At 39.6% G+C, this 14,641-nt stretch overlaps 1 protein-coding gene across 20 annotated transcripts in view; it reads right to left on the reverse strand.

Annotated features, from left to right (window-relative positions):
* NR3C2 (nuclear receptor subfamily 3 group C member 2) overlaps positions 1 to 14,641 on the reverse strand; it is a 141,920-nt gene that overhangs the window by 41,935 nt on the left and 85,344 nt on the right. For 11 of the 20 annotated variants that reach the window (XM_083457172.1, XM_083457170.1, XM_083457173.1 and 8 more), the window contains one exon: positions 13,383 to 13,522. In XM_083457172.1, the coding sequence (XP_083313298.1) occupies positions 13,383 to 13,522 (140 nt within the window). Of the gene's footprint in view, positions 1 to 13,370; positions 13,523 to 14,641 lie in introns of all 20 variants that reach the window. The other 9 variants (XM_083457169.1, XM_083457183.1, XM_083457186.1 and 6 more) reach the window with 1 other exon arrangement.

The following is a 14,641-nucleotide window of genomic DNA, read 5'->3' on the forward strand; positions in this document are numbered from 1 at the left end:
CACTTTCAGCTACAAAGATTTTTCCTATATTCCCTTCAAAAGGGAAGCGAAGGAAGAAAGAAGGCGATACTCAGAGCTAAATGAACAGAACTGCTAGAATAATCTGTACAAATACTGAAGGGGAGGCAATTTATGTTAACAGTGAATGCTTGATAAACAGGATATGTTAAACTTTAACAAAACAAAATAAGAAATTTTCAATTAAAAGGCATTGCCTCTCCTACTTTATCTTTCATAGATCATACTGCCCATTCCATTATCAGATTACAACAAACACATGATTGTTCTATATCTCTGTTCTAATATATATTTGCCCCTTTCTTCCTTCCTTTGCTCCCTCCCTCCTATTTTCTACAATTATGCTGTTACAATTATACTTAAACAGTGCCACTAAAATACTCCAGTAAATCCAGCTATCTGCTGATCTGGTGATTTAAGATGGATGATTTTTTTACAGGTTGCCAATAATGTAATAATTGGAGGCACATCAACTATATTGGGGGTTCAAAATGCATATAAAAAAAGGAAGCCTTATTATGCTGAAGGTGACTTTCAAAGCATGTCTTTAACTTTGCTTCAAGTCCTAATGAGGCCTAAAAAAGGACTCTGTTTATTTAGGGTAACTTTATCAGGAAGATAAATGCTGGTTTTATCTTGTTCCTTTGGATGGTTCAAGAGATACAGGAAGTTATTTGTAGTGTTTCTAGCATACATTCGTCAGACCATTTAAATTTTAAAAGTCTACACTGAATTCCAAAATGGGAGGTCTATTTGCAATTCAACAGCAGCTCTATCACGGTGGCCTCAATGTATTTCATAGGCTGCCTCTATAGATACAGGTGCATTGGATGAGCTCCACCGCAATGGGATTTCTTAAATGGATGGAAGAACTTTTGTTGCACCCAAGAATACATACAGAAATGCATCTTGCTTTGAGGCAAACAGGGAGGTTCTTGTGAGCGAACACTGTGAGTGAACTCAGAAGCAACCAGGTCGAGAAGGAAGGTTTCAATTCAACAACATAATTCAGCAGACTTAATGAGAAGCAAAATGGGAAAGCAAAGCAAAGTTTGGTATTCAGGGCCTCATTTCAAGAGTGCTAGATGTTTAACATCATATAGAAGAGGTCACACTCTTTGGACAAGTATATTCAGCAGGACTACCACCCCGAGCTTCCTTCTCATCACCATCAGAAGCATATACTGAAAGAGGAGGAAACAACAATTTACCATAGTCTATCTTAGAGTGGTCCAATTTTTCATACCAGTTGGACTGCAAGAGTATTTTGACATGGAATCCATGGGCTGCACACTGCCTTGTTGCATGGGGGGCAGGGAGTGAGACCCAAATTTGGCGCCCGTCCACCTTAGCTCTCATGCTGCTTTCCCAAAGCTGGGTAAGTGAGGTACAGGGCTTTGGAAAGGAGGTGTGAGACTCTGGCAGGGTCCAAGAGCCCTCCCACATCCTTCTGAAAGTGAGGAAAGCACTACCCAGCTTTAGGAAGGCAGTGTGAGGACAGGGGTGGGGCATGTCAAATGTTGCTGAGGGCCACCAAAAAAGGCCTTGATGGCCGCATGCTGCCCTTGGGCCATGCATTGGATCACCTTGATCTATCTATAATGAATGCAAAAGAGTAGTCCCCTTCACCACTTTTATCCTTGTAGGAAACAAATATTTGCCATAATCCTAGGAGCACAGGGAAAGGTGAAGGAAGACGAGCTTACATATTTGATTTTGTGATTGTACTTTTACTTGATGGAGTGGGATGGGGGATTTGGGTTCATTGTTATCAGTGAAAACTTTTTCAATAAAATGGTTGAGGGGGGGGGGGGAGAAAGTCACTATGTTTAGTTATCTCAAGCATGTGCTATTGCAATTCCTATCAGACAAAGAGACTCCTGCATGATCACAGCTTTCCCCATTCACTTCAATGTCACAGAGAGCTCTGTGTGTACAACAGAGTTTGCATGTGGACCCATTCCTGAGAATGAAGTGAATGGAAAGGTATTGGTTAAGACACTGGAACTCTCCAGCCCAAGCACGTTACCAGGATTAGAGCCTTGGGGCCTACCAACTTCAGGGGTCCTGACTTGCAGTTTCGACAAAAAATGTCAGCATCACCAAATCATTAAGTCATGTAAGAAGTGACCCAGCGGGCCAGTGACCCACCTAGTCCAGCATCCTGTTCTCACAGTGGCCAAACAGGTGCTTATGGGAAGTCAAGATGCAGGAACAGAGCACAAGAGCACAGTTCCCTCCTTTGTTTTCTAGCAACTGGTATTCTGAAGCAGTGGCGTAGCGTGGGTTGTCAGCACCCGGGGCAAGGCAAGTAATTTGCACCCCCTAACCCGTGGATTTGCGCCCCCTAACCCTACCCCCCCAGATGTTGCGCCCGGTGCGGCTGGCCCCCCTTGCACCCCCCACGCTACGCCACTGTTCTGAAGTCTAAAGTGAAGGGCAACACCACAATCCTCTTTTTAAACATACGTTTTTAAATATGCCATAAAATCGGGGCCAGATTTAGGTTTGATGAGGCCCTAAGCTACTGAAGGTAATGTGGCCCTTTATATGTCCAGCTGTCCTTTGTCAACAACAAATTGTCACTGTTTTTTGTGTTGAATATATGCTATATGGTAATTTAAGGATCTAATAGGTATCTAAAGCCATTTGCACATGTTGCCATGCAACTAGTCCATGCAGAATGTAGGCACCCTATATATAGAAATGAGCAAACCAGGCTAGCAGGCGGGGCCCATTACTTACATCACAAAAGCCTACACAACACAAAACAAAACACTGTCACTGTATGCAGGTTTATTTTATTTGTTTTTTATCTTATATTTTGGAAATGTACATCCAGGTTTTTTGTACACCCGGGGGGGGGGCTCTTTACATTTTTTGGGGGGCCCCCAAGAGAGTGGGGCCCTAAGCTATAGCTTGTTTAGCTTATACGTAAATCCAGCACTGCATAAAATGCATTCTGATTTAAAATATGGTGGTAATCAAGAATTTCTCTTAGTATGGCTGTGAACCAGATAAAATTAGCTCTGTAAGAGGTGTGTTTGAAAATGCCACATGCACTAAATCAAACAAAAATTAGAGCAAATGAATTTAGCGTGCTAAAAAGGTTTTTCCACTTTAGTAAGTAGATTATAATGAAACGTAGTAAAATATTTCATATAACTGATTAGTATGTTCCCACTTATGTACACTCTTGAAGCAGTGTGAGGTTTTCAAAGCTGGTAAGTAGCCAAAACCAACATTGCGGGGGGGGGGGGAGACACGACACACTTTAAAAGGCATAATTTCTGTAGTGGAGTTTTGTAGGGTTTTAAAAAAATAAATAAATCACAGTTTCTAATGTCTATAAAATGAAAAGCCCCAAATCCAGAAAGGTCAGGTGTAGCATATTGCACATACAGAAACAGAATGAAATTGTTTTTCTAGAATACTGCACAGGGATGATTACAGTACTTAAAGTATTCCTATGCAAATGCACTAAAGCAGGTGAGCAAGGGAAAGTGAGGAATCAAGGTTATTCTATTTGCAAATGAAATCCATCACTTTCTATCACTTGGAATGCCATTATCCTAAGAAAGAAAGTATGTTTACCATGTTGTTATGTCTGGGGTGCCACATAAGCCTCCAGGGCATGGCTCATATCACTGCAATGCCTTGCACGATTCTGGCATTAAGTAAATATTAAACAGCAGTACTTGCATATGCAATTACTCATTGCCTTTCTACTATTTCCATACAAGCAATATGTGCTTAGACCACCAAAGAAACCTCAAAGAAAGAAGTGAGCATTTTTACTAAGAATTTTGTCTTCCTTTTAATTCATTTATTTGTCATCATCAGTCCTAGATAACTCCCCCCAACACAGGCCTGCTTATCGCAGCTCAAGAGTGTGTTCAGTTTCTTAGACTAAATAATAACGTTCTACAGGCTGCTCTTAGTTTTTCTGTTTGCCAAGTATTGTTGAAACAACAGAAGATGCAGGAAATGTATGGAACAACAATCACATTCCAATTTTTTGGCTCTACTCCTTATGCCAACACAAAAAACCCACCGCATCACAGAATTTTTAATAACCCCTAAAATACGGTGCCAAACTCAAATCGTGCAAAGGCCAGCTAAACAGAGAAATGTAACAAACAAACAAAAACTTGTTTAAAAATATAGCAATTCTCCACTTGCTTGGAAAAGTTCTTGATTTTAAACAATATCTCATTCACAAAGAGTTTATGTCCTTACTTCATTTCATACAAGGCCGTTTCCTAAAATTGTCAATGAAACTAGAGGGTGTTTTTTTTTTTTTTAAACCCAGGAAGATGAACAAATATTAGTTATGAAATATCTGTTGCTATCCTATCTAATAACCAGGGGTACTGAAAGCACTTTAAAAGACAACTTTCAGATTATTTTTTGATTGCTTCAATACTTCAGATGTTGGAAAATCTCAGCTTTAAGAGATTAATCTTCTTCATGGTAGTAAGGCAACGACCATTGTTTCAAGGCCTCTCATAGAAATAATTTAAAAGGAAGTATCATGTTCTTTGACTAATCTGCTCATTTTGTTGGTCCTGATGTTTAACTGTTCCATTCATCAAACTTCGTTCCAAATGAAACTGAGACATTCCAAACTGAGACACTGATACTGTAACACAAGTTGATCACACACAAAGAAGTAAAAATACAAAAGAAGTGTAGAAGTAATGATCTCCATAAAAATGTTGCTTCATATCAGGAAATCACACTGACCAATTCCAGCTACAGCTATTGAATCTGGCAGTAGGACTTAATGAATACTGATGTCTGGAATAAGTGCTTGTACTTCAATTAGGTAACGAGTTCATTTATTATTATTATTTGTTATGTAGATGTGACAGAGGTTAACCCACCATAATTAAGATGGCATTTATAGATAGACATATATAAGGCGGAGGGAAGAAAAAGAAGATAAAGTTTGTTCCTAGCAGAAGAAAATCAAGTATAAATGTTGCACAATTTGTGAGCTAATGATTAATATAATGTGAGAGAGATCTCTCTTTCTGGTTTAACAAGAAAGACTGATGACCTCAATTTTCACTATTGCTCGGAAGTGGTCAGTTAACCCTGGTAATGAGTATAATGATTAATGCCTACTATGCAAACACACAGAAGGGCTCAAAGCCAAACTCCATGTTTCTGACACCTCTAAATGGGCACAAGTTAACTTACAACAATGCATTTAGCCAAGCAATTAACCCTGATTTAGTCTGTCAGTCACTTTTTGTTTAAGTGTGTGTCTCCTGCTAAGGGACAATAGTTTTGCCAACTTCTTTAGTTGACGGCCTCTACAAACTGCAGGCAGGAAGATTTTCAACAGCTTTTAAAACAACAACAAAAAGAAGAAGCCATGAAGCTATTAATGCTAAGAGCCCTGCTAAAAGAAGCAGCAGCTGGTGATATTAATAGAAAGTATTCATATACAATGCTGAAAATAAGTTGTTCCAACTCTGAAAATGCTGAAAATAAGTACAGCAATTTGAAATAATGTGAGGACTTCAACCTACTTAAACACTTGATTAAATTTTGAAATAGTATTATTGTGAAACCCCCATATTTGACAAGCTGGACAAGAAAAAGAAGACACCTAGCTTTATTATAGGATTCTATAATAAGAAAAGAAGATTGGAAAAATTCATGGATCAGAAGGTTATCTTGTGACTACTAGTCATGATGTAGTCTGAATATCAGATTTTTTCCTTAATGGAAATATAGCTTGTTGATATATCAGTTGCAACATGCATCTGAAAAAATATATCTTATTCATTCATCGTGTAGTTTGTAGCCAAGGCTGCTTCCACCAAAGGATTCATAAAAAGGCTTACATCTAATATAAATTTGTGCATATTGTTTCAGAGTATTGTTTACATACATTGCTTACCACAGAGTAGTGGTAAAACTAATGTGGCATTTTATCTCGATTATAATACATTTACCCTCATTTGTCACTGCACAAAATGAATTCTCTAGAAGACATACACACTTTAAATGTAACACAAAATTAAGAACACAATAAAATACAATCAATTCAATGCTGAAGTCCAAATCAGCACCAGAAAGTAAAACAGAGGTTAAGCATATAGAAATGGATAGCAATACACAAAACAGCCCAAAACGCTTCATGTTAGCTGAAAAGCAAGCAACAAACATCAATGTGCAGAGGTAAATATATATCATTAGTAGCGTTTTTTGGGAGAAGTTTCTTTTATTATTATTAATGTGGGACCACCAAGCAAGCCTCTTTAAGAAGAGCGTTCCTCAGCCAAGAGAACACTGTCAAATAAACCCACTCCAGACTTCACTCATCTAGAGGAATCATTTGTCATTGATGTCTCTATCAGCTTCTTAGCCCTCAGTCAGTCCACAACTGCAACCAGGCACTGAACTGCTATATGCAGGGGCATGATGTTTGGGAGTCCTCGTATAAGTTCTAAATGCTCTTTGAAACACTGGGCAGTGCTCTCAGAATGTTATCCAGCAGCAGGGCAGGGAGGCAGTAGTTGCCTGACCTCCCATCACTGGCATCAACAGTGCTCCCACCACTGAGTTTGCACTGTGCTGACCATGCCTCCGCCTTGACCTTTGACCTCTCGCTCTCAGTAGGCAGTGATGCCAAGTAAGGGCTGTTGCTATCCAGGGATGGGTGGGATAAATATTAATCTATTTTTAAAAATAATTGAAGGGACAGGGCTCAGGAGAAATTATTGTTAATCAGAAAGCTTCTGAGCTCTTCCCCACAATTGCACCAGTGAGTGAGCATGCGGGGAGGCTCAGCTTATTTTTTAAAGGCACCATCTGAAGTTTTCAAATTATCTTAAAAGGCAGCCCCAGAATGAGAATTCATGGGAAAGATTGGGGAAACTAAGATGATGCGAGAGGAAGTGGAATATAAAAGGAACCAAGGAAGGGAAGTCCGTCAGTGATGGTATTTTTGAATGTAATAGAATATGTAACTCTTTTTCCCTATTGTTTATTACTTTCTGTTTTTTCTTCTATTGAAATGTATCAAAAATGCATTATTATTTTTAAGGCAGGCAGATACATTACAATAGTTGAGTCTCTTTACCATTCAGGACTACTCTGCTGGCCAACAGTTCACAGATGCAATGGTGATGGAAAAGTAGGAATTATTAGCCATCATCACTGCCACACAGGAAACCCTATGACAGTTTCTCATGTGTGTTTGACCATGCTAATTTCAAACTGCTCACCTTTGTTGCCCAGTCATTGTGTTGCCTACAGCCCTCCAGAAAGCTAGAGAAAAGACATGGCTCTACGTATGATCACCAGGAACTAAGCCAGATATTGGGTCAAATGTTACACTGTACAAATGCCTTGCCATCATATTGCAGAAGCAATATGTTTGGCAGGCTGCCAAACTGCACCAAATATGTGTTCTACATCCTGCAACATTTAAAAGTTCATTTCCAGCATCAGTTGTTCCTTCACATTTCTCTTCCTGTCCCTGTCTGATTGTTCCTCCAGCTTCACAGCTAAATATTCAGTCTCCATTTGTAAGAGCTGGATCTCAGATTGGGTGGTTAGAGCAAGATTGTGTGCATCATTTGCAGTTTTAGAAACACCTGACAGTTGGTCAGATAGCAAATCAAATTTCTTCTCAAGTGGAGCTAGGGCTGCTCTCCAGTCCAAGGCTAGGGCTTGCCTTATTTTGTTAATGTACACATCTGAGTCTCTGGCCTCCTCCATTGTAGCAGCTACTTTCCTGCCTTTGGGGACTTTCATGATGCTTTTAGCCATGTCAGTGTCTGAGGCCTCCTCTGAAGCCTCAGATAAAGCTCCCTCTAACTAACCGTGCAGGTTTGCTTTTTGGTCCATGTATTCCTTGAATCATCTCCTTGCTGAGGCTATATAAAACTTTTGATCAGATGTCAATAGGATCCACTTTGCTTAGATTTTGTCCCAGGGCGATTGGAGACGCAGAATTATGCTGCCATTTAGCTTTCCAACAAGCCACGCCCACCCCTTCCTTCGCATTTCTAACTTGCAAGGTTTTAACATTCTCCAAACTAGGGGATACTGTGTCCTCAACAAATTAATTGTGAAAGAGTAAAGCAGAGACCAAGCAATAAATCACATTTCAATTGGTTCTAATAAATCAAGACTAAATGTCACACTCTTATTGGGGATAGAGACATTTGTGTGCCTGTAATCAGTGTAAAGGCATATTATTGTAAAATGGCTTCCTCTTATGTTTCAAACTGAATAGCACACAAGTACCGACAAGGTGACCCAGTGGGAAAACAAATATGAGATATCCGTCCCAATTCCCAAAGCCTGTAAAGTTCCCATCTTTCAATTTGGCATTTTATGTTTGATTCTGCAGAAATTTCTCCTCACTGCTAGGCTATTCTGTTTTATGATGGCAAGTCTGAGATTATTACTTTCCAACAGTGTTGGCTTTCATTAGTTTTTGATTTTACGTGCTAGTGCATACTAAACAATGAGTGCCGTTATTAATCTCTCCCAATAGTATATCATTATAATGACACAATATCAGAGCAAATAAGCACCTATCACTTTCACAATTCCAGCTAGCATTGTTAAGCATAGCATTTGCATGCATTATGCGGTGCACAGGCTAACAGAAGTGTCTTATTTCTGGATCCATGTGGCAGAGAATGAATGATTGAGTTCTTGGGCTTCAGGTATCAAATTACATTTAGGAGAAATGCGAAACTCCCAGACACAGAGATTAATAAAGTTGCCTTTCCTTTTTAAAGATTATGTTCATTCCAAATGCACAGACAAAGATTGCAATCCATTGGTCCCAGATATGAAAAAAGGAAAAAGAGAAAGAAAATGCACCAGGATCAAGAAGTGGGACGGGAGCAGTAGGACCCTGCATTATTTTTCACCAAGACTTACAGTTTTCTAATAATAGAGAACCTAGACTGCTTTGGCCAATCCTACAAATAGCCTTTCCACTTATCCATGTTCACAGCCAAGGTAACTATTAGTGTACAAATCACTGTTTATCTGCAAATAGCCTTTTCAGTGCAAAGTTCAACCCTGTAAGTACACTGAAATGGATCTAGATAATCAGTGCCATCCAAGTCTTGCACAACAACCATCCACTTGAGCAGTTTCCAAAAATATTACGTTGGACATTTGGCTGAGAGCTGGAATAGTCCTTTAAGGTGGTTCAAAACTCACCTTCTAGCAAGCATTATGAGCCAGAAGCAGCAATGTCCAAGCAAAAAGATGGCACCCTGTACTCTTCCAAGCACCTTGTTTATGTCCCTAGGCCTCAATAAATGAAATTAATCCCAGTTCACTAGAGACCCATTTAATGGCAATGAAGTGACATGCAAATTATTAAGGATGCAAATTTCCAAGTGCTTAGCAAATAAAGTCACAGAAGACTCTGAGATGAGCTTTTCATTGTGTTTTGCAGGATCCACTTCTGACTTGCATTCCCATCACTGTCTGTTCTCATACACCACTCATATCTGCCTGTAAACCAAGGGGCCAAACCAGCAGTGCCAAAAAGGGAGCTTAGGAGCAATTACATCAACTGAGTCATTTCCACATTCCACAAAGCAACCAGGGCTTTGACAGGACCACCAGCCATGCTAATAGAAATATTGCAAGTGCTCTCATAACTCTCTCTAGGACCCATCAACCCGAGATTGGATTGTTCTCTCACCCATGCAGAGAGAGGAAGACACGGCAAGCCTAAATCTCATTCAAAAGTGATTTGGCCATGAAAGGAAAGAAGAAAAATCCCTCTCATTCCCATACCATAGCATGACCTTTAGCACATGTTGGGCCACTGACAACTGGAGGCAGCTCCATGACCTTATGGTTGCCATGACAATCCTGAACTACCTCTGACAAGTAAGCCTTGACATGGATATTGAGGTCTCCCAGAACATCCATTCTGGAGGTTCCTCCTCATGTTTGAGATGACCACTATCAGATCAGGCAGAGGGAGAATGCAGAGATGGGTGGTACAGGATCTCTAATGTGCCCCAATAGTCCACATTGGAGGGGAGGGACACTCCAAACAAGTGCTCACCCAGATAGTAAACTTAATGAGAAACAGAGAATACTAATAGGCAACTTCAACCCCCACCCCATTGCAGACACCAAGTCTATACTAGCGCTGCACCGAAAACCTCGTCTAGCTAATGAACACCAGTAATCCTCGAAAACAAAACACACAAGATAGCATTTTCTGAATTTGAGTAGAAAAATTGATGTCGTTAAAAAAAATCCACACCATCCTAAGCAGCTTCTGTTTGTAGCTAACTGTGCTACTGAATCAGCTAAAATGGTAACTCGCTCCTTGCCCCTTTTTAAAATGAAGGGCTTTAATCAGGTAACAGACAAGCTTATTCCATCTGTACTATGTACCTAACGCCTTCCAAGCTTTCAGTTTCACTGTACTGTTGCTATGTAGTTCACACAAGCCTGCAGCAACAAGTGGCGAGCAACAACTGAACACTGATCACTAACAACTTGTAAATGATCCATCGTAAAATGTCTTGCCTTTAATTAATATCTCTCATAAATGTTCTTTGCCAAGTTTATTATGTATATAGCATTACTGTCCTACATGTCACCTTACGGAGTAACGTAAGCAAACTATACAGATCTCTGTCTTGAAGAACGTACAATCTCAATTTTGTTAGTAAAAGGAATAACTAGGGGAGAAAGGTAGAGTCAACAGGTGAACACAAGCAATCATGACTCTTTTCTGCTGCATCTTTAGCACAATAATTGAATGTGACTAAAATCTCATTAGAGAAGGAGGGAAGCTAGAGTTGGAGAAGACAATATCAGACTATTGCTACATGGAGCAGACCACAACTTATGTGGAGCTTACATTTCAGGGATAGTGCCTAAAGCCAAAATCATATATTGTCAAAACACACTGGGTGCAATGGCAGTTGGGGTTGCCAAAGTCCCCCGCCCCCATGGATACCCTCTTATTTTCTGCCTCGTTTTTAATTTTTTGATTTATTCTGCCAAGCACCTAAAGCTGAATGGGCACAACTTAAGTGTGCATAAGTTGTAGGTCTGCTGTACTTTTTCCTAACAGAAAAGTAAATTTAAACTCTAGAGGCTAGAAGCGGTCAACAGTAGCATAATGCCCAGGTAAAAGACATAGAGAAAAATACTGAAAAGCAGTACTCCAGTCACCCTTGTATACATTGCCACCGCATGTCTCTCTAGTCACTACAGGATGCAGAATCACTTTGAACATGTGGGAGAATATCTGCTGGCAAATGAGTGGGAGGGGGAATCTGAAAACATACCGATTCTGTGAATCTAATATTTTTGTTAGATTAAGCTCTATTTTCCCTCTTTTTTCTTTCTTTCTTTTCTTTTCTTTTCTTTTCTTTTCTTTTTCTTTTTTTTTGCTGGGATGCTTAAATTAATTGTCAATTCCAAAGGTAGCAAAACAAACATGACAAGTACAGTGGTACCTCTGGTTACGAATTTAATTCATTCTGGAGGTCCGTTCCTAACCTGAAACCATTCTTAACCTGAGGTACCACTTTAGCTAATGGGGCCTCCCGCTGCCGCCATGCCACCGCCGTGCGATTTCTGTTCTCATCCTGAGGTAAAGTTCTTAACCTGAGGTACTACTTCTGGGTTAGCGGAGTCTGTAACCGAAAGTGTTTGTAACCTGAGGTGTTTGTAACTCGAGGTACTACTGTAATTGCAAAAGTTTTGAATACAAGATGGACAGAGAGGTATTAATCTGCCTCTGGGCCCCGATACAAATAAGCCCCCACAAAGGAATATACATGCATGCATATAAACACAAATTCAATCCTGAGACATCACCCCAAACCATCTCTAACCACAATTCTAGACCTGAAGCCACAGTATGAGCTTCCGAATATACACCAGACAACCCCTTTCACATTTCATTATCTCAGGGTTCAGCTTCATAAATTCACACCTGTTTCCATGTGCAGCAGTCACTGCAGAGTGATGGCCGTAAATGTGACTTGTTAATTCAGACATCACACCAGTCCATAGCTATCACTGCCCTTGCTTGCAAACCCAAATCGGATTCTTCCCTTCTTCTAGCCAACTGCAATTCAGACATCCTGCCAAACTATAGTTAAGCTTGACATCTACATTGAGCCAAAGATACATTCAGAGGCAGAGTTGAAGGTTAGGAGGACAATGTGCCTGTCACTCAAAGCAGCAGCCTGCTTCTCTTTCTCCTTTTATCCATATAAGAAACACCTGGTAAAATAGAATATGCTGTCTCACATCATCTAGTAGTGAGTTTTCCCACTCAATAAATTTGGGTATTCCAATGAACTTTATAATGCTGAACTTTTCAACAGTGTGTCATCACTAAACACCCTAAGATAGTAACCTCAGTCACACTCACTTTAAGTGAGTCCCATTACATCCAGCGGAACTTCTTAGTAGGAAGACAGAGGCACAGAATTCAAGTCCATAACTCTAGAGGAAAATTAGTTACCCGAAAACTCTGTTTTGCTGAATTGTTCTATTTCCAGCCCTTCACCTTTAAACCTTTATACTGATAGGTACAGTTGAATGGCATGAACAGTCTAATATAGTGCAGGACACAACACTACGGAAGGGAAGGTGTGTTAACTAAGATCAAGAACAGGACAGAAAGTGGAGAGAAATTGCCAGGATAAAGGGACAGGACTGTCAAATGAAGCTAGAGCAAATGAGTGAAAAAGAGTAGGGGATACAGAATAGTCCAAAAGATTGTTTTCAGAGTGAGAACTAGAGGCAAGTATGCGTTCTTGAAATGCCTTCTTAAAAAAGAAATCACTTATTTCCAGGCACTTGAAACCCATGCTTCTTAATGAAAAGTAGATTCCTCCCCAGGCCTAAACATTTCTTTTTTAGAAGGAGAATGCAAATGCTTATCAATCTTAAAAGGGTGGGTTCATGATTGTATAACTACCATGCATAAATTAGCTTTAAGCTACATTTGTTATTATTTATGGATTTCTGAAGAACAGTTGGATGCATCATCTGCCTGACTCTACCCAGAATCCCCCTCCAGCTTATGAAAGGTTTGGACATGTTTATTTGTGGCTACAGAAAAATTCTTTACTTTACTTCTTCTAGCAGATGAAACAAATCAGGGTTTAAAATAAAGTTATGGAAATGTGAATTAAAGCTTAGAGGCATACAGCAGACTGCGGCCAGGTGTTTTGTAGATAAAGCTGATGGTGCATACATCTTTTGAATCATTTTAAAGCGATAGTCCTTAAGGTTAAAGGCATTGTGGAACATGCAATGAAAATTCCTTATAATCATATAAGAAAGAATATAAAAGAAGAACCCACATGAGGATTTACCTTCCACGGCTCTTTTGAAAAAGACTTTACAGCTGCCACAGGTAACGACTCCATAATGACACCCAGATGCCTCATCTCCACACACCAAACAGACTTTGGAAGGTCTTGAGGATCCAGACGACACACTTCTCAATGAGGAGCTATGAGGGAGGGAAAAAACAAGTCTGATCAATTCAAGTCATACTTGCCACAAATAATCTCCAATTCATTGCTATGTGTGTTCAATGACTATAAGGGCCATGAATTTAGGGAGCCACAACCCCTTGACATTGGCATTGTTTATGTTGATAGATTTCACTTGTTATATGAAAACCACCCATAAACACACAGTGACTGTTTTTGAATGTCACAGTAAACTATCGTTATGGATTATCATTAAGGGAACAAACCTAGTTTTCCTTCAGGCTCTCCTCTAGAGCTGCTGTGAGATCAGAAACCTTTGCTTATGATTAGTCACATTTAAGTGTTGCATCTAAACTGTAAATTTTTGGTTAATCTTAACTATAGTTTATTGAAACAAGTCAGATTCATAAGCCACAGTTTGAAGCTGGCTTGTTTCATTTAAACCGTAGTTAAGATCAATCAGAGATTATTGGGTTCAGATGACATGACAAATGGGTTAAGCAAAAATAAAAGTGAAAATGTCTGAATTCCTCCTCACAGCTACAGAAAGAGCAGGGGAGCAGTGCAGCACAGCAGGATGCTGAGCTCATTCATATCGTGATGAACCATGATTTATCAAATGTTCAAGTGCAGTCAGACTGAATGAGTGCCACAAACTCCATCATCATTTTAATTTATTACTTGCCCTTCACCCTAACGCCCCAGGGGGGAATACAACAATTTAAAATACATCTTTAAAATAGTTTTGAAAACTTACAATTTACAAAAACTGCAAACTGCAATCACAAAAAAACCAACTCCTCCTTGGAATATACCTCCTTTATCTCCTCAAAATCACCAAGGAAACATGTGAAGAATGCATTTACACATTACAGTAGGCTATCCATTAAGAAAAAACAGCATATGCTTTAAAAACATATTTTATGAAGACCAAATGCACAGGCATTAAATGTTGAGATTAATGCCAATCCAAACTACATCTGAATGTCTGATGTTTTATTGTACAGTGGTGCCCCGCAAGACGAATGCCTCGCAAGACGGAAAACCCGCAAGACGAAAGGGTTTTCTGTATTCAGAGGCGCTTCGCAAGACGAATTTCCCTATGGGCTTGCTTCGCAAGATGAAAATGACGAAAA

This window comes from Podarcis tiliguerta, assembly GCF_965153285.1.
Source record: "Podarcis tiliguerta genome assembly, chromosome: 9".
NCBI lineage: Eukaryota > Metazoa > Chordata > Lepidosauria > Squamata > Lacertidae > Podarcis > Podarcis tiliguerta.